This window comes from Dicentrarchus labrax, unplaced genomic scaffold (assembly GCF_905237075.1).
Source record: "Dicentrarchus labrax unplaced genomic scaffold, dlabrax2021, whole genome shotgun sequence".
NCBI classification, from domain to species: Eukaryota; Metazoa; Chordata; class Actinopteri; family Moronidae; genus Dicentrarchus; species Dicentrarchus labrax.
Genome location: NW_026136708.1, coordinates 15,405,823 through 15,431,927, shown reverse-complemented (window position 1 = coordinate 15,431,927; position 26,105 = coordinate 15,405,823). Strand labels below are relative to the sequence as shown.

General features: G+C 41.9%; 1 protein-coding gene across 4 annotated transcripts in view; it reads right to left on the bottom strand.

The window, feature by feature from the left end:
• Nucleotides 1-1,131: 1,131 nt before the first annotated feature.
• fut8b (fucosyltransferase 8b (alpha (1,6) fucosyltransferase)) overlaps nt 1,132-26,105 on the bottom strand; it is an 80,540-nt gene continuing 55,566 nt past the window's right edge. For all 4 annotated transcript variants that reach the window (XM_051408735.1, XM_051408737.1, XM_051408736.1 and 1 more), the window contains exons 5-10: nt 23,416-23,530; nt 19,143-19,380; nt 12,570-12,816; nt 4,594-4,770; nt 4,259-4,409; nt 1,132-2,944 (exon numbers count right to left, since the gene is read on the bottom strand). In XM_051408735.1, coding sequence (XP_051264695.1) covers nt 2,606-2,944; nt 4,259-4,409; nt 4,594-4,770; nt 12,570-12,816; nt 19,143-19,380; nt 23,416-23,530 — 1,267 coding nt within the window. In that variant the 3' untranslated portion in view covers nt 1,132-2,605. The remainder of the gene's footprint in view (nt 2,945-4,258; nt 4,410-4,593; nt 4,771-12,569; nt 12,817-19,142; nt 19,381-23,415; nt 23,531-26,105) is intronic.

Here is a 26,105-nt window from a genome sequence, read left to right as displayed (position 1 = left end):
AGAAAGAAACTCGCCTCCTAAAACCCTGACTGCTCTCTATCAGGAGCGGAGTCCAATTAACAGAATAATTAACTGAACTAACGTCTCTCTTAAACGACTGTTACAGGCCACTGTGACAGCAACGAGTGTATTTTAATTAAAGCGCCCTCCAGTTAGTGTGTGCGTTTATAAAGCCCACGAGGGACTCCTTCCTACTGAAAAGAGATGTTCAATGAACTGCTGTACGCTGCATGTGCATTGTGCACGCTTTGTCAACGTGGGCTAAATTGGTTGCGGATTGTTGTCAAGCAGGGGGAGAAAAAAAGCAATAAAACTATTACTCTCCCTCGCACACACCAAAAAGCTCATCTCCCCTACCAGCGCTGCAGCTTTCCTTATGGGTGTCCAATGAAGCATGCAGATCAGCGTTGAAATTAAAGAGGGATCTGTAATGAAACTCCCAGAGCCCCCTCAGTAAGAAAGTAACAAGACAGCCCATAAATAAGACACAGAGAACGAGATTATAAACGATTTAGACATGCAGGAAGTAGGAAGTAGGACGCACGACAAGAGCAGGAAGTCTTCTGGTGCTTTAATGACGTACCTGCGTTGGGGCTCCGCGGGGAGAGATGTTTGGTTATTTGGGGCAGAAATGTCATGTAGCTGTCACAGGGAATATTAAAATGAAGGATGGTAATGTCTCTGTTGAAGGTACTGATCTTGCTCTTCAATTTCAAATGTAAGTTAAAGATAGGTTTAAGAGTTTTTTTCCCACTGAAATGGCTTGAAAATTGATTCTTACTGAATGATTTATAAGACAAACTACTGGTAATATTTGAATGTAGGAGGTAGGTCTGATCCTGCAATGTCAAAATGATATCAATTTTAGAAGCAGGGTCCTCTGTTTTATGATATCAAAAGATGAACTTAAGGTAATGACTTTTACTCTTCAAAAATAGATGGATACCCTTCAGGAAATGAACTCTTTAAATATATATATATATTAAAAAAAAGCCTGGATATTCAGTTTGGAATGTGTGTAATGCATTTGAAGCATGTGCTGACTGATTGAACGAGCAGGTGTCGCCCGTTAAGAGATGGAGGAGCAGATGGTGAACAGAATCAGACTGAAAAGGAAAAAAAAATGCCGTGTTGGTTTCTCAAGTTTATTCGATCTGTGGTTATCAAAGACAATGCCCAAGAACATAATTTATGAAAAAAAAAAAAGCCTTCATGATGGGGACTCTGAGTTTGATATGACATAGCATCATCATTTTTAAACATAGGCATATTTTTCCTCATTTATTTTAAAACAGCAATGTTAAAAGTAAAAAAAACAAACAAACAGATGGACAGAAGAGACAGCAGAGAAGGACACTATCTCAGTGGAGTGCTTCTTTTGGTGAGCCTCGGGACGGCTCCTGTGTCTGTGGTGTGTGCGTGCACCATGAGTTCACCATACTCCACATAATCTTACCATTGTTCACTAGAGGTCACCAGCGGAGTGACTGGAGTTCACCATTGTTCCAAGTGCTAGGGGGGGGCTCAGGACAATCCCCCACTGTCACCGCCTGTCTCCCGCTGGCCACACAAACACTATTCAGTCGGGAGGAAAGCCGGAAATAAAAACACACACTGCTCACCAATAACCAGGCACCAGGTCGTGACATGGCCCCTTAGACTTAAACAGCACACACAGGCACACTTGATCACACACATCCATCCACGCACGCATACACGCTCACTGTACAGTATACAATGCACAAGCCCCATACACACAAAATTAAGACCGTTAAAAACACTCGATAAAAGCACAATATGGTATTTTAAAATTAATTGCACATGTAGAGACGAAATGGCGGAAGCACAGTGAGTGGAGCAGGAGGAGGAGGTGGGGGAATTGGGTAGCGGTGGGCATGGCAAGAAGAGGATACAGTACATTCAGTGAACAAAAAAACAGGAGAAAAAGAAAAGAAAAAAAAGGCAAGATTAGAATCAAAACCACTGAAAAGAATTAAATAAAAATCAAAACACTTTTTTCCAGTTTGTCTTTTTTTTTCCAGTCATTGATTCAAAGCTAACTCTGGGGTGTGCCAGTCTTACAGTAGTCCCAGTCCTGTCTCTGGAGAGCGAGCTCGGTCAGTTGTGTGGATTTTAATTGTTTTCTTGCTTTATTTAAAATCAATGTTCAACGTCTACATCTCTACAGACCCGACGTCAGAGCATCGGGCAGGGGGAGTAGTGGTAGGGTGCAAGTCTCCATGACCTGACATATGCACAGGCATTTACACAAGTTCATACACACACGTTCGCGCGCACACACACACACACACACACACACACACACACACACACACACACACACACACACACACACACACACACACACACACACACACACACACACACACACACACACACACACACACACACACACACTCACATAAACACACAGAGTGCATTCTCATTCCTATCACCCCTGGGTACAGGCTTTTTCTTTTCTTCTCAGCTTAGCGCACTAAGTACGCCTCTCTTCTTCTGTACAAAAGCAGCCTCCTTCCCTGGAATCGGAGTCTGCGTGTTTCTCCTCACTCCTTCTCTTCTTTTATTTTTTTCATTTCTTCTTTTACTTCTTTTGAGAGTTGAGCAGTTTGTCAGCCTCGGGGTACGTCGGGTACTTCACGGTCTCGATTTTTTCTTTGACCTTGTAGGAAGGGTAGAGGCCGGTGCGGCCCAGTTTGCGATTGATGCCTTTGGAGTATCCGTCCCAGTGGTTGCCGGCCACGCCGATCACGTCGCCAGGCTCCAGGGGAATGTCCTCGCTGTTGCGTGGTTGGTGGGGGTAGATGGCGATCTGGTTGTGGGCGTTTTGACCTCCAAAGTAGTAGATGTCATCCAGGGAGTAGAAGAAAGAGGAGGCGTCTGGATGCAGCATCTGCATAATCTCATAGGCCACACGGCAGACCTGAGACAAAAGCAGAACCAGGGATTATTTTCATACTTAGATCTATAAATGCCCATAAATACATTTGTCTTGATAAAAAGCTGTAGAGGAAAGAGAACAGCTCTGGTAGAGGGACAAAGGGACTTCTTACTGTAAGACGTACACATTTCGTTTCAGTCCTGGTAAAAGAGGGATAAAATGTGCTAAGCGACTCATTACAGTCAGATCCTTGAAGTGGACTAATAAGCCCAGAGTGTGAATAGGAATTATGTGGCTCACACATTATTTTTAGGGTTGGCAGGAAGCCTGTTCACTCTATGTTAAAGATGATCAGAATAATGGACGACAAATGCCATTGTTATGTTAAAGCCGTAATAAATGGGCTAATTGTTTTTATGCTTTGAAACATGTGAGGGAAAATAGGACAATGAGGTTGTTGACAATCACATGATTGCAATTTTCAGGATCTGGTTTGCCTTGTGACAAACTGGAAACATCAAGTGACAATAGGACATTTTAACAAAAAACATTTTGTCAGTTTGACCTGATATTGTTTTCTAAACAACCATGAAAACTGAGTATGAAGGCCTTGGGATGAAAGCTCCAGAAAATTTTAACTACGTGGAAAAACTACGTGTTGCCTTAAGTTTTTTTTTTTGGTCAAACCAATAATTCAGCTTTAACTGTATATTATGTGCATTCAGTAGCATGTTAAAGCGATAGTTCAGTTTTTTTAAATGGGGTTGTATGAGCTACTTATACATAGTCAGTGTGTCAGTGTCAGTCAGTGTGTACCTCCAGTAGACGGCGGTCAGCACGCCTCCAGTTTGGAGAAGCAGGTGGGAGTCCTGACACGGAAGCTAAGCAATGTACTACTGTGGGTGGGAGCAGAAACAAAATGTATTTTGGCTACCTAAATAAGGTGGGCCATTTTCTTTAGTTGGCTGAAATACTTTTTGTTGCTTAGCTTCCATGCTGTGTCTGCTTTTTCAAAATGGGGGCGTGCCGACTACCATCTCCTGCAGGTAACAAACTGACTGTGGATAAGCACCTCATACAACCCAACATCAAAACCAAACTATCCCTTTAAGGAAGTCCGATGGGAACCGTTACATATGAATAAATCTATGTAACAACCCATGCCCCAACACAACAATAAATGCATGGTTTTTTTATATATATATGAACACTATTTGTTTTATTCAACTTCCATGCTTCAATGCGAGCGCACATCAAAATTCCACTCAGCTCTCCATGTTTGATGTTTCGTTAGAAAAAACATCAAAAGACCACATCCTGCCGTCTCTAAATGTGGACTGGGGAGAGCGGACTGACCTGTGAGGAGAAGGTGCAGACCAGGAAGTCGGTCTGAGACAGGAAGTGGATGTCCAGGATGACGCCTCTCAGCGAGTTCTCGGTGTAGCGGTTGTGAAGGCCTGCCGACCACGAGATTGAGTTGTCACTGATAAACTCATAGTCTGGATACCTGAAAGGGACAATAAGGCAGAGTGAGACAGTCGCAAGACAAGAGAAGGTAAAAATGAATAGAGCTAGATAGTTATGGATAACGTACTCTCACATAGATATTGTACACACCCTCATCCACACACACACTAACACACACACACACTAACACACTAACACACACACACACACTCCTGGACACTGACTTGGTCTTGGCTTCCTGCAGCAGGGAGGGATCGTCAGTAGCCAGGTAAACTCGTTTCTTGTCCACGTGGACACGTCTGGCCAGATGTTGGAACTGCTCCTCCACATGCAGCATGTACTCCTCGATGGGGTGGAAGGCTGCCTCCGTCCCCACTTTATCTGTCCTCCTCACATGGACTCTACAGAAAAACAAAGAGAGACAGACAGGGTTACAGACTACAACCTTGCAACTAATGTTAATGAGAGGCTTTTCATTATATTTCACTGCTTTTCTTTGTATGGTTTAATATAGCTTTTGATGGAAGTTGGTGTGGAGTTTTTGGACTTTTAGTATTATCACAGTTGGTGGTGCCTTTACAATCACATACTGTGCAATATAATGCACCTATGCACTTAGTTGTGTTTGGATGGCAGGAGAACAATGGGTCTTATAAACTTATAAACACAATTCCAAGGTAATGAAAATTCACGAAGCGCTGGTACACATCAAACTTCATGAAGTCGGTGGCAGTTGGCAAGCTGAACCAAAACTGGTAGCTTCAATTTCACACCAGGGGTATTATTAGCACTAGCATTCACAGAATTAAGCATCATTTCCCTTTAACATTCTACACTTGGCCTTACACCTGCTCCACCACTTCCTTTTTTAGATCACTTAACGTTTGTTTGTGCTGCTTTAGAGCCACCAGTGTACCACCAGTCTTTTAAGTACAAGCTGCTTAAATGCTGAGACTTGCAATATACATATTTACATATGTATATATATATATATATACACACATGATTCTAAGCCTAAATCAGAAAGTGAGATATTGAATGACAAGTGGAATCTTGCCTGCTTCCTCCAAACAAATTTCTATGTTTAGACAAATTCAGCTTGGACGAAATAGAAAACTTCTCAGACACAAAAGATTTGCATTGTTCTATCACACGCGTAAGAAGACAAGTGTTGTAGTCCTAAAGCATGATAGTGAAGAGTGAATGATCTACAAATGAATCTTAATTAAGTAAAACAAGGTGAAGGAACATCACTGGCTGTGGATAAACACTGAGGACCTTACTGTTGATGTACTGGCGTTTTATTTTTCGTTTTTTATTCTTGTTGAGACAACCTATTTTTAACTCTACAGTCTTTCTTGTGGTTCACAGCAGTGATTCTTTTTCTGTCAAAGTAAAAATCGGCAAAAGAAACGGCACTTCAACTTGAATGGCATATTTTGGGAACCTTTCCATTGTTGGTATAAACGCAAACAAAACAAAAAATCATGGGACAAAAGACAAAGAAAAAAAGAGATAAGAAAATGGTGACAGAGAGAGGAAGTTTAAGAAAGACAGACCGAGAAATAACCAACACAGATGTATTTTTTTCAGTGTCCTTGTCATCGCTTCCAGTAAGCAAGGACAAAGAGAGAGCGCTGTCACCAGCTGTACATATGACAAAAAAAAACCACAACTTGTAAACAGAACAAAGGATGGGCGACAATGGAAATATTTCCTCTCCTGACAGAGAAGCATCCCTCAAAGTGATGGATGCTGAAACACAATTTCATTCCATCCAGAACTATTCAATTACAAAACTACCCAACCACATCTGCATTGTGACTTCTCGCCTTGAGGAACGAATTAAATGTAAAAATCTAAGAGGAAAAAATAAAATGTTCAACCTTCACTTATTGATCCATACAGTTCCATCTGGGAGCAGCCCAGTACAACCAGCTCTCTACTGCTGACGCAGGAGCCACTCCACTGAAACATCTGGGGTCAGGAGCCTTTTTAAGCACTCTTTAGTGAAGAATATTAGTCTTTTACTCCCCCCCATTCAGGATTCCCCAGTTGCTTTAGAGATTGAAACAGCTTCTCTCACCTCAAGGCTGCCTCTATCTCTTTTGTGAAAATGAGGTAAAAAAAAGTACAACAGAAAGAGTCAGAGGTTCAGAGAAGGAGAATAAACAGGCTGTACCTAATTTCGACCACTTGCATCAATCAGTGACTTTTGGGGGATGTTCGCCGGAGAAATAGACCCTTTATTTACGTGGCAAATAAAACCCAAAGAATGGAGTGTGAACAAGTGGATGAGTGGGTGCCAGGGGTGTCGGAGTCTTTCATTCGGCTCTGTCTCACTGATCAGAAAGAGGTCTCGACTCCAGGATTTTCCAACCTTTGTCAGGGTCCCTCTCTCCTGCTTCCTCGCTTCTTTCATGTCTACTGTTTTTTTGTTCCTGTGAACCCTCTTTTTGTCTTGCCCTTTTCTCTGCAGCAGAGCAGCAGAGGCCGCACTGAGACATTGCTTAGCTCTTAGCCATCTCCTCCCTCCCTCCCTCCTTCACTCCCAGCACTCTCCCACACTACTGCCACAATAACTCAATTCATTTCTTTCTGTTCATACAGTACTGGCAAGCCAGGGCAATCCTCATGGTGGGCGTAAAAGGATACATTAAAGACATCAAACACACCCACACTAGACAGAGCAAGTGCTGATTCTGGCAGATTATGACAATAACCTACAGACCGAATACATTTTTCTGTTTGACAATGACCTCAGCTGCCTATGACAAAGAATACAGTACCTCTGGGTGACTTAGCTTTCGAAATATACCAAAGCTGCCATTAGCATTTTAATGTTTAGAAAACCGCTCATACCATATTACATCTATACTTAGTGCATAATCAGTGTTAAAGCAACATGTACTTTGACATCAAAACCAAGTCAAAGTTGTTCTTAGGATTTACATTTACGAAGGATGACAAATGTAATGAGAGGCGAACAAAAAGCGTCTTAATAAAGTGTTGGTCCACAAAGAGCCCCTAGAACACTGTCAGTGCTTTTAGCACCGACTGTCGGTGGAACTGGAGGGATTAACACCGTTCTTCTAAAAGATGTTCTCTCATTTGGTGTTTTGATGATGGTGATGGAGAGCACCATCTAACACGTTGCTCTAAAATGTCTCTGATTGAGATCTGGTGTTTGTTATGGTCATATACAAACCTGCCTTGTATGCAAGTGTCCTCATTTTCCATGTTTCTCCACTTTAATATAATACTCATATATCATATAATTTTTTTTCCTTTTTCAGTATGATACTTGTTTATACAGATATAAAACCATATGCTTTAATTTATGCTTTAAGTTATAAATTACCCAATTCAAACCTGTTATGTGATACACATGGAGAACAAGTAAATTAAACTTAGTGGAAGTAGAGATCTTTGACAATTTTATTAAAAATTCAAGTAAAAATGTTTTAAAACATTTAAAGTTTAAGCTGCACTAATCAATAGCAATGAAGAATTATCATTGACTTCACAGTCCCTCTCCTATGGCTCACTGTTTTGATTTGGAGGCCAAAAACGTCATTGTTTTGGTTCACTCTTACAACTCTGATCAACGTCATTTACACACGCAGCAGGCAGCTGTTATCATAAAAAAAAAAAAAACAACCTCTAAAATCTCTCTGTATTTTACCTCCCCAGTGCCAAATTGCTGCCAGACAAAGTTTGTGACTAGCTGGTAATCATAGTGGAACAACTAACAGCCAGATATTTCCCTCAGGAGTTGGTAGAGACCAAATTACTTCATTTAGTGATTTGTTCGGTTTCCTGCTGCAAGAAGATGCCAACTACTGCAGTTTATTGTAAATTAGGCTCTCTTGCAACAAGCAACAGCTCAGAGAATTTTATAATATTAATATAAAGTGAGTAAAAAATTGTGAAAATGCTAATTAGTTGCTGATTATGCACCAGCGGCTCTCAAGTTAGGGAAAAAAAAAAAAGCATGAACAGATTTTCTGCTGAAAACTGTATTTTTAAAATCACATTTTTGTTTTACTGATTCTTGGAAAGATATTTTTTGAGAGATTCTATGATTTAAAAAAAGGATATAACACACAATATATTGTAAGCCTTATTCATACAGAATTGACCTGACACAAGATATTATAAAAAGATATAGACTGTAAATCCACCTCCTGGTAACCACATTGCCATGGCAATAACACCACTCTGGTATCTGCAATAGAAGCACAAACCCTACTTTCTCACTCTCTCTGACTATCCTTACGGCCATTAGGGAGCCTTAAATGGTGGCAGGGTGGAACTGCCTTTAGTCTATGGCTTCCAGCCTTTATGCAGCGCACTTCCTAAGGGAGCGGCAGGGACAGGGTGCTGGCGGTGACTGAGACGTGGGGGTCGGCTGGCGGTTGTTGGGTGCTCTGGGGACAAGCTGCCGTCCTATTCCTCTTGGTACTCTCTCCATCAACCACTGCTTCTCCCACTGCGGTCCCCTTTCTTGCCTTTCTCTTGCACCGACACTATGAATCTCTTTCAACTCCACTTTTACATCTCACATTCACCCCCTCCCTCACTTTTCCATACACACGTATCACCTTCCCCCACAGTGCTGGTAGAAGCACACAGGCACTTTGTTGCAACATCAGTGCAGAGTGGAGTGGATGTATCAAGAGCTGGGGAGGGAAGGAAAAAGAAGGGATAAAAACTTCTGTTCTACCCAGCACTACATTTCAATAAGCCTTTCCCCAGTGATATGGAGGGAGAAAAAGGGTGGGATATATGAGTGTACAGAGGGGGAAACAAAAGAACAGTGACAGAGATGTGTGTAACACTATGAGAGCAAGAGAATTGTGAATGCTGATGTGCGCCCGGGGAACGTGAGGGAGAGTGTGAAATATAAAAATTTTAAAAATCATAAAGCAGGATGAACAAATGGAGATGGAGCAATGATCACAAATGAGAGGATGTGAGAGGACGGGGAGATTGAAAAAGTTGGGATGATTCACAAGAAAAAAAAATGAGAAAGAAAGGGGGAGGAGAGTCAAAGAGGGCTTGGAGAAAGAGATGGCAGCTTCTAGGGTGATGAAAGGAAGAGAGGTAAAAACCAAAGAGAAGAGCATCTGAGAAAAGACAGACAGACATAGAAAAAAGAGAGAGAGAGAGAGTGTAACAAGAGGGAGTGAGAGCTAAGCGGAGCAGGACAGGAAAAGTGAGGAAAGAACGGCGACAGCTGCTCGCAGCAAAATATTAAGAAGAAGGTGAGAAAAAGAGTAGTTATGAAGGGCGAGAAGCTAGCACAGAGACTATGAACACACGGATTTGAGGGATATGAAGGGGATGACAGAACTAAACCAGGCTGACTTCACAAACTATTAGAATATAACTCTTAGCATTTGTTCTAAACTACTTTCTTTACCAGCCGGGTGGAGTCAGCCTCATGGGACAGTGCAAAAAACTTTAGACAATCTCAGCAAAGTACCTGAAAGTCATTTTATATACTTTCCCAAGACTGACAGCTTACCAGTTATTATATGCATTGTCATAATATGGTAAATTCCCTCCCAACTTTCTAGACCAAGTAGGTTAAAAGAAACTGAGGAAAAGGATTTGCAACGTATTTGATGCAGGAGTCAAAAGAAGCACATGAATGTTTGTTGACTGAGCGCCTGACAGGGATACAGAGAAAGAAAAATAAACAGCTAAACATGCTCAACCCATTTCTTAGAAGCTGCTATCAAAAGTGGCTTACAGTATTGTGACTGCATACATTCCCACAAGGGGTGGCCCTCCTGGGAACTGAGCACCTCTAACTAATGAATACTTTTCCAATTATGCTGCGCTGGACCCAAGATGTCCCAAGTTGTGAGAGCAGAATCTCTGGAGACAGCACAATGCTGAGTTGTTGCAATCCAAACCAGGGCAATATCAAAGACTGAAATCAGACCTAATAATGCTATGCTTGGACCGGTTGGTATCGTCTCATCTGCACCATTTAGGCCAAATTTCATGAAAAGTAATATCTAGGTGTACTCAGATATTAGGACACTGAGGTGCACTGTACAGACTGTGGAGGCCTTTTTGTCTCAAATGTGGGAGGACTTCTGAAAGGATTGTTAAAAGACAAGGATTGCATTATTTTGTATTGTTTTTAGACATGTTTGCATGGCTCTGGGGATTGCAATGCTGGTCGGTCTAATGGTGCACCACTTTGCCCAAACTCGAAAGTAGCATTTTTTAAAGTTAATGTTCCCCAGAGGGTGATGCCAGCTGACTCTGGTGATTCCCCAATCTCTCATCTAGCACCACCAGCAGGGCTGACATTTGTGGTGTGAAATGTCTCAACAGGTATTGGATGAACTGCTACACACCTTCATGTTCTCCTCAGGATGAGTTATAACAAGTTTGATCCATTACCTTTTAATTTAGAGCCATTGTCTTTGGTTTATGATCAAATACCTGCAAAAACATGGTAAACATTATACTCGCTTAACATCAGCATGTTAGCATTGTCACTGTGAGCATGTTAGCATGTTGACATTAGCATGTAACTTAAAGCAGTCACAGAGGCTATAATGTGGCTGTAGTCTTGTTCTTATTGTCAAGAAAGCCCAAAACCAACAACTGTTAGTCTGTCTCTCAGTACTTATTGACTTCTCTCCTCCATCTGTGGCACTCGGCCTCAAGCCTGTTTGTTCCTGCTGATGATTGATGATTATGTGTTTTTAATAGTTTTTGGACAACAATGGAGCTCTATGGAGGAATAAGCTATATCAGGCTTTGGCCGCACAAACAATCATTTTTAGGATATAATCATTGTTTTTGGTCTTTTCATGGGATTTGTTAACAATAGACAAAGAAAAATATAGAATATAGATAGCTTTATCCCTCAATTAACAAAGGCTTGGAGATAAAAGAAAAGCTGATAGGCTATTCATTTTAATGCATTCATTAACTGTGTAATACGCTTCCCTTTTGTTTGTTTTTACTGAAGTTAAAATCAGTCATCTATTTATTCAGTATTCAGCTTTTTAACTGCTTTAACAGGGGCCGTCAAACACCAGATCCACATCTGGACCGAGTGGCAATTCAATCCGGACCCAGTCCACACACTGTGTTATGAATATAATATGTTTTAAAGTGTAAAATTTTCTACCAACAAGATGAGTTCTGAGTATGACTTTTTATTTTAAAAAATTGTTTATCTGCCTGAGAGACAGACGCCATCTTGGATCGGTTAACTAGTGGACAATCTCCCCTTGCTCTCCCCTTCCTGTACAGTGAAGTGACAATTGGACATGCTCTGCAGAGAAACAGAGAGAGACACATAAGCCTCCTCCGCACATGGCTGCTGTTGTTAAAAACAGAATTGCGGGTGAAAAAAACCTAATGCACAAGTTGTGTTTTTTGTTTTAATGTGGCTTATGTCCTAATTGACACTGTTGTCATGGCAACGTTAACTGCTGGAGAGAGAATGTGTTGCTGCCGAGTTCACACATTAACATACCGTACGATTGCTATCAGCTCCGAAATCGCAGATACAGAATGTGCCCTTGTATTGACCAGTACACATTTCCTACATTCAAAGTGTAAGTGTTGTTTGTTAGAAATGTAGGTGGTTAAATGTCATTTTGTTTTCACTAATGGTTTCAGACGTCTGACCTTAAATAAAAATCAGATGCAGATCTAAGTTTGAGAACCCCTGAACTAAAGACCAATAAATCTTGTGGGAAATTTAACACATTAAGCAAGGCAGAATCAGACATCATACCACCACTATCAGAAAATACTGAGTGATGACTACAGAATGATGACATTTCTTTAAACAAGTTGATTTGCATGAATATGAGTGTTAAGAAGTGAAGTAATGAACAAGCTTTCCAAGCATAAATAAAGGAAGAAAATTAACCAAACAAAACACTACCATCACTTTAAATTACTTTTAATACTATTGTATTAACCTCGTGTTAACCTCACCCAAAGCAGTGTTTGTATTCCCCCATAGCCCTTACGGCTATGTCTTTGTTTTCTTCTTCCTATGCCTCCTGTTTGCCTTGATTGTGAAGCACTTTGTAAACGTAATTGCAGAGATATGCTATAGAAACAAAGTCATTATTAGTGAAGTTTTTATAACCACAGAAAAAGGAGAAGACAAAGCCACACACAGTGAGACGTGATAGCTGAGTGTCCTTACCCAATGATGGGGTGTTTGAAGCCTAGCTTTGCGGTGCTCTGCTGGATCTCCTTCTCCAGCCACGCCTGTGGACGGACCAGGTACTTGACAAACTGGGACACCCACCAGACGGAGGGGTCGCCGTGCAGACGATGCAGGCGCGGGGCCAGGTCCTCTGGGATCGCCAGGGGCAGGTAGGGGGGCCGAGGGTGGAGACTGTCCACTATTGGCAACTCCACAACCTGGACGTCCTTATCATGGGCCTCTCCTGGATGGTACAAAAAGGAGCATGTTGAGTATAAGACACTCAGGATTCAATACTGCAATTTCAAAAATGTATGACAGCACCGCTAAAGCTTAGGGCTGTAACTAATTATTATGTTTATCTTAATAAATGCAAACATTATTTTTGTCTATGAACCAATTGTTTATTTTATAAAATGTCAGAAACTATGCCGATTGCTGTTCCCTAGAGCACAAAGTAATGACTTCAAATAGCTTTTTTTGTTCAATCAACAGTTCAAACCCCAATAAATCCCATTTATAATGATACAACACAGAGAAAAGCAGCAAATGCTCACATGCTACCCCAATGCAGGTACAGGTGAGACATGAAATATGATCCAGGAAGGCTGGTTTGAATAATATATCCTTGATTTTGACTGCTTATCACACAACGCAACACTGCACAGTGGCTTATAATACTCTGAGACAGGATTTTACAACTGTGGAAAGGTAAACAATAAAAATACACGTTCATTTTACAAAGTAATTAACCATGTGGGCCAGCAATGTCCAACACAGTGCCTCGTCAGATGACATTACACTGTTGCCCACCAAAGGTTGAAAAGCCAGGTTCTAATTTTTTGTCTCTTTTTCATGCAGGGCTAAAAGTTGGTCTGAATATGGCCTCTTTTTTTACCCACCCATAAACATTTTTTTGGGAGGGTGTGTGTGTGTGTGCGTGTGTGTGTGTGGGCGGTATTCCTTATCCAAGCTGAGGTTCTAAGGATAGAGTATGCTGTACAGAGTGTAAAGCCCTCTGAAGCAAATTTGTGATTTTCAGCCATGTAAACAACATTGACTCGACTGGCTCAAACCTACTGTCAGTAACAGGTTGCCTGTACAATTAGGAAAGTCACTGCCTTATGTTTAGCTCTGAAGGATACCAGGTTTACCTGTTCAGGTAAGACAACTTGCACCTTATATTGTATATAATTATACAATAAATACAATATTATATAATTGTATTGTCAGCATAGCTTTCTGTCAAATCGGTCAGATCTGTTGAATAATGTATAAAACTGACCAACATCTGTAGGTTAACTGAGCATTTCAGTCTCGTTTTTATTGGCAAAGCTACCGCACATTATGATACTCTGGGAAAAATAAAAATATGATGCAGGGAGATTATTCCTCAGCCCTATTATATTCATTTCGGTTAGGTTTCCAGCATGAATTCAAATCCTCCAACCTCTGTGAGTCCAGCTTTTGTGATTGACAGCTGCTCTTTGCCTGTCCTTGCTTAAAGGCCAAGGTAAGATCCTTTCTATCAAGGATGTGTAGGGCCAGGGGCTGATGCAAGGACCTGGATTGGAGGCATTGGGTGGTTGGTGGTCTGGCATTGGCCCCTTTAGGCTGAGTCCTGCTTGGCAGAAGCCCTGGGCGGGAGGTTGAGCATGACTGATTACGAAGGTCACCTCTCTGGGCAGCAGAAAGCCCCCATGCACTGCCAGACCTCCATACACATCAAGGCCAACTGTCCATACACAAAGACACATGTGCATGATGCACACCTGCATGTGTGAACAAAGGTGGAAAACACACACACACACACACACAAGCCTGCAAACACACATATACCCTTCCTCTATTCACGCCCAGAAATGTACATGGAAACACACATGAACATGTACATGTACATGTATGGGGTCTTGTGAACAGTAGAAAAAGAGCATCTAACAGTGACTAATGGGGATTCAGATAAAACAACAATAAAAAGAAATGTGCATTCACAAACACACACAGACACACACATACACACAAAGAGCCCCAGCTAATCTCATCTCACCAGAAGGGATATGCCTGGCAGACAAAACCTTCACTCTCTTTCAGTCTTAAAACCCGAGGAGTTTTTTTTGTCCGTGTGTGTGCGTGTGTAAACCCCTGATTTACGTAAAAACAAGTTTGAGGCCTGTGTTCTGTCAGACTAAAGTGGCTTCTCTAACTGCCGCAGACAGGCCCTAATACGGCTGCAAACACATCCACAACGCACTTCCAAATAAATGGCATAATGAGTCATTAGAAATGGCCTTTCACAGAAAGGGTACATAAAAAAACATGTTAAAAACAAGGACAGAAACAGAAGCTTCAATTTGTGTGTGTGTTTGCCTGAGCATGAACTGAATATAAATTGGTAGAAGCATTAAATATTGAACAGAAAAAATATTCCCAGGCCTGTCTTTGCTTATATAACAGCATTGGCATGATTCACATAAGGGGGAATGGGCATATTTTGAGGCCTGCACTTCTTGGCACAAATGTACAGATATGCAGTATGTCTTCCTCCCACAGCTACTTAATTAGATCACAAAGCTCTTCGAAATTTCATCACAACTCCAAAGCCTCTGCATATATTTCCTGTATGCATCCTGACTTAAAGCATATAGGCCTACATTGACCCAGAATTCCTACACTGTATTTTAAGCCTATGATGTATACTGAGCCTAATAAATATTTCATAAGATTAACACAGCTATGAAACCGGAGAACCAAAAGTGACACCATCTAGACACAAAATACGGAGCCTCTCCATTCATAATACATTTGAGACTGAGTTTATGAACTTGGAGAACTCTTGTTCCAGTCTTTACATGGCAGGGAACATTATGTTTCTCCTGCTGCTCTCAGACTCACTCATAAGGCAGTAATATCTCTACAGAGAACCTCAAAGGAATACACTCTCTTTGGCAAATTAGCTCTTTGATCAACGAACCATTGTTCCACAAGAAGACTGGTTTCCCATTTGTGTGTTCAGAATTTCGTTAAACCAGGCCTGCGAGATGGTGCTAAGCTCTCTCATGCTGTCCACTGAACATAAAAGTTGGAGTAAAACAGCAACATGCATCAGTCGGCTAAACAGACAGTAGGGATGGGTATTGAAATCTCATTCTTTTCTTTTAACACTGACAGAAATTTGTCTGTAGTGCTTAAAATCTTAAAAGTACTAAAAAACTGGCAGTGAATGCCAGATTTGTAGTTGTAATACCTAAACTAAACCCTCACTTCTGCCAATTTTTTTAAGGCAATGTTTTGTACAATTGCTTGTGTTGTATGACAATGTATCAGTAACAGTTAAGAACTTTGGCTTCTTTGGTTAAATGAAAAAAGCGTTTTATAGAAAAATGTGTCTCTATTTCTCAATGTAAGGCATAGAAAAAGATATTGTTTTGGTGTCAAACCCAAAATTAGGTGATTGTATAAGCACTAGTATGAAAACCTCAAGCAATATCCAGCCCTAAAAGAGGGACAGGCAACTATATCAACATTTTCATTATATGCTATTTAATAAAATACATATATTTTTTCCCCTCCTGTAAGATCAACACACTCTCAATTATTTTCTCTTTTTAGACTATTTCTTCTGACACGAAGCAAAACATAGAGGGGTAGCTTGTGTGTTATGTGGATATTCTCGAAATGTTTTTCCCATTTGTGGGAAGAAAATCAGCCGGTCCCATAATGACTTTATCGCTATCTTTGATTTTTCCCCCAAGCTATATTTTCTCCTGTCACAGATGGGTATACCATGCATCCTCTCTTTGTCTATAAATGTCTCACATCCTAGGGGAAGCGCTTAACAGAAAGCAAAAATAAATGAGGAAAGGTGGAATCTGGTAGGGTTGCTACACAAAATACCAACAAAGTCAGTTACACATACACACAAGGTTAGGAAAAAAATACAAAGAATTGCTTGGTATAGTATACCCAAAGCAGTAAGCACATTTTTATGTGAAGGTGACCACCAAGGAGGGGTGGCATTTACCACAAAATGATACAGAAGAGACTGGAAAAACAAAATTGGGCACTATGCAAAACCATTCATCATCTCAAGTGATTTGCATGTTAGGAAACAAACACTGACCAACCACAAAATAAAAGGCCACTTGCAAATTTAGGCTTTGTATTAGCACCATTGCACGTTTTCAAGAGATCAGTATTCACTACATTAGAATGGTGTAATTGTACTGGCGAGGGCCAATATTCTACCTAATTAATGAGATATTCAATGTATATGTAATTATTAATCCCAGGATTTAGCATCCCTTTGTGGTCTAGTGCCCCAAGGAACGTTCTTGCCTGCACTGTTAACTAAACAGGCATGACCAAGTACCCAACAGGCTTACATTAGCTACGCCTAGCTAGTTAGTAGACTGATCAATAGAAAATACTGCTTCTGCAAATTGCAAAAACTTTATTAAGACTAGAATTCCGAATGCTAAAAGGCCTGTGGAGTGGAGTGGCGTTTGTAGCGAGCTGACTGTTGGCTGTGAGCAGCCAGATGGCATATATGGAACTATAGGAGGCTGTTTCTGAGACAGACACCAGAGACAGACATTAGATAGTGGAAAAGGACACATGAAAGGCAGGAGAATAAGAGAAGGAAGGCGCTGGGAGAGCAGGAGATAAGAAGGGAGAGCCCAGGAGAGCACAAGTCAAATGAAGCGATAGCAGGAAAATGAAGAGCAGTGATGAGAACAAGAAGGCAACGAAAAAGAAATTGATAGCAAGGGAGAGAGGGGGGGGGCACAGTCTCACAGTCTCGTTGTAAAACCTGCAAATCATCACTTATCTTCATTTACAAATGCTTTGGTTTTGTCAGCTTAGCATAGGCAAACACACTTACACTGTAGGACTATTCATTAATCATATTAAAAATCTCAATTTCCATTCATGCCAATCTCATTCATAATGAATCTACTTCCTTTGCATTAGCAGGGAGATCCATTTCCCACAGACAAGCACATCGATCTTCAGTCTAAGGTATTCTGGTACCAGGTATACATATGAACTACCTCATGCTTAAACATAGTGTTCATTATGGGCAGTCCATGACTGGCTCAGAATTCTAATAACACACACGTGCTTTGAGCTAAATGCTATCATCAGCATGCTAACATGTTCAAAATGGAAATGCTAACATACTGACATTTTCAGGTATAGTGCTTACCATGTTCACCACCTCTTAGCTTAGTGTGTTATCATGACAACAATTTTACGAATTATTACTTAACAAAAAGTACAGCTGAGACTGATGGGAATGTGATTAGTTCTGCAGGTATTTTGCTCCTATTGGGTTGCTGGTAGTAATGAAACCGACCAGTAGAACTCTGAAGTCCTTCTCTCTCCTGGTGGACCTCACCCAGACACTCTCCTGGTTGGCCAAGGAGAGCCAACTCAGTCACATAGAGGGAACCCTATCGGTCCCCTGGATCCTAGCCTGGTTCCAGAAACCTGACCATTTTTAATTGTTACTCCCCCTATTACACTATAGTAGCTACGGCTCCTTTCCCGTCCCACGAGCCTGTTTCCCTAATGGTCAATGGACCCTGCCTCTAACCTTCCCAATAGTGGCTAAAAATGACAGCAGCCTCAAGCTGCTAAAGGTACTGGTGAGAACATGAAATATGTACGAGGAAGTTTAGTTTGAGGGCTAATTACATGCCGAGACCTTGTATAGATGTTTACACTCCTTGAGGCCTCCACTGGTGGATATTTAAAATGTCTTTCATACACAAGAGTATAGTAGTGGACTATGCTCGGGGGGGTCAGTTCAATTAGATTTTCACTTACATGTTTTAAGAAAAGGACAACATTCACATTCAACACAAGATTAAATATTAATGTCAAAGTGGATTTTCGTCAGGGAAATGTTTAGTGTATAAAAATGTAAGACAAGCCTTCAGTGTGAAAATATAAAACCCTTTAGCCAGTTTATGCAACAACCCGGGGATGCAGTTTTCTTCAGTTAAGAAGCATTTTCTGTAATGGCTGAAATTAATATCTGTTGTCGTGGACAGTCCATGATAAAAGATAGTCTCAGTTTACTGGACATGGTGAACCAAAGCTGTGCAAGGACCTCAGGAGTTAACCAATAATGGAAAACACTGCAAAAATGATGCCCTACAATCTCTGTCTCCATCAGACACTACAAGAAGAAACTCACTACAGGTCACAGTAGCGGATTGTTTACTGAAATCAAGTCACAGGATTTCTTGGCAACGAAACCTTTGAACAATAATCTGCTGCTGCTACATTGGCTGCCAAAGTGCTTTAACAGGAATTGCATAGCCCTGCTTAGCCAGGGAATTCACACTTTGTTTTCGCTGTGGCAGCACAAAAGAGGGGTCTGGCAGACCCTTTCTTTTAGCTGGGACAGTCAAAATAAAAAGCAAGGGGTTGTTCGATTATTAAGCAACCAATCAAAATCGTAGCAGGCAGCACTGAGGCTATGATTGTGTGTAGCTCATGATCGTATGTGTGTGTGTGTGTATATGTGTGTGTGTGTGTGTGTGTGTGTGTGTGTGTACCTACCTGACCAGTGTCCAGTGGTGGCCCCAGAGCGGTCGGTGCAGGTGTTACTGACAGGCAGGAAGACGGTCTCCCAGCCGCCGGGGGCGTAGCGCCAGTTGTGAGACTCCAGGATGAGCGTGCGCTGGGTGCCATAAGCGATCATGAAGCAGTAGACGACATGGTGGAGCTGGCAGCCATAGCCACAGCCCTTATTGATGTTACACACCAGCTTTCTCGCCTTACTGCAGTCTGGGGGGTTCTAGGAGGAGGAGAGGAAGGAACGTTTCGACATCTTTTATTGCTTGACCTTCGTCTTGTATCTCTCAAAGCCCTGCTCTCTGACTTGTAATAACACATGGCTGATATTGTTTTCTTTGTTCCCTTTGCCTGTCCGTCTCATACTTTGCTCTAATTTTACACCTGTTCACTTTATTTCTCAGTTTGCCCTTTTCTCTTTACCAGCCACTTTCTTATTCTCGTCTCTCTCTGTGATAACCTTGCAAATTCCTCTTTGACTATCTTTTTCTGCCTCTTTCCTTCTTTTTGTTAAAGGATAAAACTGGCACTATTCTATAGTTTGTGGCATCTGTGTAGTCAAAGCTTAATATAGCTTCTTTTCACCATTGTTGAAACACTATTAAATGCGTAGATGAGTCCCACCGTTATACTGGGTGACGTGTCTTTATTACTATGAACATGAGCACCGTAGTTCATTTTGAGAGCAACCCACATACACCGTGCTGTTGCTGTAAATACTTGTGAATATGTATTAATGTGTATTTGAATACAGTCCACAGCAAATGCATCTCATTCCTGTTTTACAGTGCACAGCTGTTTTAGGAAAAGACTGCGCCTTTTGAATTAAACTACATATATTTTCAGTAGGAACCAGTTGGCTTGGGGCTGAGTGCCAATGACAAAAAGGAATCCGAAAGTATTGAGAGATGCATTAAATAGTTGGGTTTGTTGTTTTCTTGGATTTGCTGATAATGAAAAATATAGAAAAATATAGTTTATCCTTTAATACCTTTTCCTCCTTAATCATTTTTGTTGTTCTTGTATTCTCTCATTACTTCACTTTTCACTGCCCCCTTTTCTGCTTTCGTTTCATTTTCCCATCACTCTCTCCTGTTTTCTACCACTCTATCTTTCCTCCTTCTCCTTTCTCTCTGATACCCCCCCGCCCCCAATCTCATAAATTAGCTTCAATATCATACAAAGTCTGAGGGGAAGAATACCAAATGAGAGGCACTGGGGGAAGAGACAAGGATTTCTCTTTTCAGCATAAAAAAAGAAAAAAAAGTGGAAACCAACAGAGTGACACATGCTGTGTTGTCGATGAGTTGCCGGGCCGTTTGTGATTCGCTCGGCAGCCGGTCTGAGCGACTCCGCAACGCTCGTGCCAACCAGCTTCCTAAACAGCAATTACCGGCTGATGGGAGTGTTTTCCTCATTAGGCTGCTGCAGCTGTGGATGGTTCACAGTAATCAGGCCGCACGGCACCCACCGGCTAACGCTGCCTATCACACACTAGCAGGAGAGGAAGAGGAAGAGAGGGAGGAGGAGGAAAGGAGAGGAAAACGAAGAGGAAAAGAGAAGAAAGGATGAAAAAAATAAATAAGAGGAGATGTAATGAGAAAGAGGACAGGAGGCAAGAGAAAAGAGGGGCATAAGGAGAGGAAATAAGACAAAAAAAACAAAAGGACAGGAGAGGAGAGGAGAGGAGAGGAGAGGAGAGGAGAGGAGAGGAGAGGAGGGGCCCCTTTAGGTGCTGAAAACTGATTACCACCACTGCTGTTCAATAATATGAACAGAGTACAGCAGCCATCGAGCTGACAGAGCAAGCCACACAGGTATTTCCTCGGAGTTACAGGCTGCCACTGCACTACTAGCCCCATAGGTGTAAGCTAACTTACTGTACTAATAATCTACAGTGGCGTCCTGACAAAGAACACGCGTAAGGCTTTTCTTTCGACAGAGCTCAGCATCTGAGTACACAATGTCTGCATGTGATCAATGTGTGGCACAAACCCTGTGGCATGGAGTCCACCATTGGATCCAGGGTTGATAATGATGAGGCTGGAATGACTCCTAAGCGCTGAGAGACTTGGTTCAAAGATAATGACGGCAGATGCGTGCACAAAGGCAGCCTCTGAGTACCGCTCTGTACTGTAGGTTAAGTGCCTGTTTAAACGGTGCACTTTTTGAGTGTAAAACATAGAGGCAGTTGCAGAATGATTATTGAAGTTTTTTGCATTTTCCTCATGGATTCCATTAGAGGAAAACCACCTGTAGTGCATAAATTATGACACCTTTCATGTGAAGAAGCAACAGTGCGTCACTTAGAGGGACTGAGTTGTCCATCCACAATGACTGAACTGTTACTAAGCTTCATCTAGAGAAAACTCAAATATTATTGTCAGAAAATCCAAGCAATTTACTATTTACTGCTAGCAATATTTCTCAGCAACAGCCATATAAAGCTGGGGTTGGCAATGTGATTGGGATAAACTTACACAATAACCTTTCATCACATTGTAATTCAAGTGGTCTGAGGGAAAACTAGACTTCTGCACCTCCTCTTGGCTCTGTTTTAAGGCTTTAGAAAATCTAGCCTGTGGCCTGACCCAATCATAGGTCATTTCAGAGAGAGGGCGATCCTTTTGGCAGGGCTTTTTTTTTTCTTTCGACAGAGCTCGGCATCCGAGCACATAATGTATGTATTAGATCAGTGTGTGGCACGAACCATGTGGCGTGGAGGCCGACCCCGTCTGCTGCTGTTCAAACTTGTGGGTTTCTTGTGGGAGTCTTAGCAGAGTGATAACGAGGCAGCAGACAGAGAGGCAGAGGGTTTTGCATAGGTTTACAGAGGTTTTGCCCGCTGCAGGTCTAATGTTTTGCATTCTGTAAATGCCTCTTTGTACAGAAAATGTATTTGTGAATTGTTTACCTTTCCCGCCGCTGGATTCAAATTATGGACCCATGGGCAGAAAAGGATGCATGCATCTTTATGGGTTCATAACAATGAGGGATGTCTTTCACATACATGTAGTCATGTGCTCTATTGTTAATATAAAAACACTACTTATAGCTCCTTTAAGAATAATAACTTTAAGGTACTGGACACACTTGATCTCTGGAGATGCAGTGCAAAAATGCCACCAAACACCAAAAACATGATCTTGTTTACTACTAATTGATACCACTATATAAAAGGATTATGGTGCAAAAATAGATTAAAGCATGTCCAACAGAAATCCATCTGAAGAAGCCAGCCACGTTCAGTGAATGTTGTGAGTGCACAGATGGAACAGACGCAGAGATGGAGTTAGTTAAACCAGGAACGAAGGGAGAGGCTGGTGCGGGTGGCAGAGACAGCAGGATACGAGGGAGGAGTCTGTCTGTGTGTGTACATATAGATGTGTGAGTGAGTGTGTGTGTGAGAGAGATAGCAACACACTCACACACAGAGCATCTCTTTGCATCAATCTTATGGTGGGGCATGTGTGCGTATGCACCAATTGCTTGTGTAGGTGTGGGTGAATCCATCTGCGCACGACTCGGTGTGTGTGTGTGTGTGTGTGTGTGTGTGTGATGAATTAGTGATGGCAGCTGGTGGAGCGGTGTGATCCCTCAGCGGTGGTGACAGCAGCTGTTAGTGGTGCTGTCTCCGCCCAGCCAGACTGACTGGGTCCTCTTCATCAAACACACCGGCTCATTAATGCTGCAGGGCCCGGTGCCGCGGTGCACCGCCCCACCCGAGAACCCAGCAGCACCAGAACTAGGAAAGGGGAGTTGGGCGGCTGGGGGTGAGTGGATGTGTCATTGGTCTCAGGTTGTGTATGTGGAGCTGTAAGCATATGTGCATCTATCTAAGCCTGAGTAAATATGTGTGTTTGTGTCTGTCTTTGTACCACGTAGACATTTTTGCATTTCTGCATATGCGTCTGTCGATCTGTCATTTTGCAAGTGTGCATGTGTGCGCGCGTGTGTCACTAAACCGCTGACAAGAAACAAGAATCCTGCTTGTCAGATCCGACTGCTGAAACTGGCTGCTATCACACACCTCACCTGCTCCCCGTGGAAACTGATGCTGACAGTTATGGATGGTGCAAATGAGACAAGCAAGTGTGAAAGATGTCCTAAAAAACGCATATGTGGGTTCGCATGTGTGAGAGAAACATTCGAATAAATGCTTACCGCGTCTGCATGTGGGTGTGTGTATGACTCCGTTTGTGTGTGTAAGAGAAAGTACAAGGCCAGTTGGCTAAGCAGCAGGTGTATCTGTAGATACCTGTAGGTAGGTGATTCTGTTCTGGACGAGATCCGACAGGTCTTTAGCTTCCTTCATTCTCCACTCGCCCACTCCGTCCGCCTGGCTGAGGTAGTACAAATCTGTCATGATGGACCTGTAGACACATAGTTCAAAACATTAATTATTTAAGTAACGAGCTGAAGAGAGACAGTGATTCCGACAAACTCCGTTGGGCACTTGTGTGTTTTTTAATGTTTGTAATACAATATACAAATAGCAGCATACTCTCCAGATGTGGCCTTCATAATTCAAACAGCAAAACTTCATCTCTCTCGGCAAAGGACCTTTATTACACACTGCAATTAAACATAACACCCCATGTTCAGGACAGACACTTTCTTTCCTCTCATTAACAATGATAATATCCAACTGTAGATCACATATCGGGGAATACTTGGATGAAACATGTGACCCTATGTCCTTAACTAACACATCAACAACTCTATCACGCCTTGCGCTTTATTCCCAAAGTAGCCAATTATAATGAGTGGCAAGAATTAAGTAAAAAGTTCTTTACACATCCACTCAGTTCCTTGAACCCGAGTGGGGCTGGGTCCAAATTATTCTCACTCTGATTGGGTAAGGGTAGGGTAACGTTGCATTGTCGCAGGTCTCGGGTATGCGTGTCAATATGGATCCAAAAGTGGATTGGAGTGAACTGTGCATCATAACCATAACAATAGGAAAATGTGTTTTTTGATGTGAGATGAAGAGTGTGAATTTGATAAGCAGAGATAAAGGACCAGCAAGCCAGCAGCGTTGGTGGTGAAAGCAAACAAATCTTTTCACGCACTATTAAATTATCTAATTTCCACCGAGACTTCTCTGTTTTTGGATTTGGAATCCATAGCTAGCCTAGCTAGAAAGACTATTTTTAAAATTTTAAAAATGTAAGAATCACTTTAGGCCTACAACAATGGTAAATAAAAATGTTAAATAAATTTCCATATTTTTGTCAAATCCACAGGGAGCCTCTGGAAAGGGGCTTTAAGAGCCGCTGGCGGCCACTTGAATATGCAGACAAGTTATGTCAACATAATAGTGACTAGGCAAACGTGCATATTTTATATATCTTGCATTACATACTTGCATATCTTGTCTGTGACATTATTTTTTTATCCAGACAGGTTTCGTAGCTTCACATAGAATAAATGAACTTTAACTAAGATTTTTCCTCAACAAAACGTATAGCTACATTATAGTAAACATGTTATTTGTTATTTGGATAAGAACATGCACATGACAGCATATGTTAAGAGTATACTGTGTGTTAAACACTACCAGGGTTCAACATGCTTTCAGGGTATTTATAGAAAAAGTGTTGTTGTCACCCTGTCTAACGACAACAGCATCTTGCTGGTTGTTTAGCTCTTTTTTGGATTAAGCCTGCCATCTGCAAGCCTCTGACAGAAAATTTGTTACCATGTCACATGCTGCCAAAAATCGTGACCATCCACTTAAAATATGCCCAAGAGCACTGATATATGCAACTAAGGGCACATACAAACACATCACACACTAACACACTCACACACAGACACACACACAGACACACACACAGACACACACACAGACACACACACACACACACTTATGCAAGCTTAATTTATTACTCACTTCTTTGACCCAAATCAGTCACATCCCGTGTGACTGAAAGTTCTTATGCACATATTCAGCAGTGCATGCACAGACACAGACACAGACACACACACACACACACACACAAAGCAGATAAACGTACCATGTCCCATTTCAACAGTGCGGCAGGGTGAATAGTGCCTTTCTCTGTGACTAAGACAGTATCATTACTCATTGTTCCATTTTGAAGCTGGAACCACAATGTGTGAACGGATGTCAAATTCTCTTCCAGAGGAGCACAGGGGAGCAATCACCGACCCTCTGCGGGAAGCAAAAGCAAACCTGGCTGGCCACAAAACTTAACAAGAAGGAATCAACAGACAAGCCCTGAGGGATTTGGCAGCAAGGCAGGGGAAGACCACACAACCACGAAGTCCAGCAGTCCCTATGTATTGGTGGGTGTGTATGCTTTTGTGTGTATATAAGTATGTGTGGTCTTAGGCATATGTGGAGCTTGTGGGCTTCCCCAGTGCTTCTGATTGGCTCAAACTGCAGACATAGAGGCTGCAGTCGTTGGGCTTGGCAGCAGAGCACAGCTTTTCTGAGTACTGATGCTGCACCAATGGGAGAGCAATTACAAGGTACCAGGTTTACATTACAGCCTGAATATCACCAGGTCAGGTAAAACAGAGGATGGGCAAAAGGGAGGACAGAAAAAAGGTACAAATTCACCGGCCTACAGTCCTATGACATGCCGTTCTGTGAACTGATGTGACCCAATTAGAAACTGACTGGGTCAGAGAATCTCCAAAACTGCAGCTCTTGTGGGGTGTTCCCGGTCTACAGTGGTCAGTACCTATCAAAAGTGGTCCAAGGAAGGAAAAGCGGTGAACCGGAGACAGGGTCATGGGTGGCCAAGGCTAAGCAAAGGCTGACCCGTGTGGTCCGAGCTACTGTAGCTGAAAAAGTGAATGCTGGTTCTTATAGAAAGGTGTCAGAACACACAGCGCATCACAGTTTGTTGTGTATGGGGCTGCCTAACATTCTGAGCAGGTTGTATGCATGTAGATAGGATCATCAGCTCTGGAAAA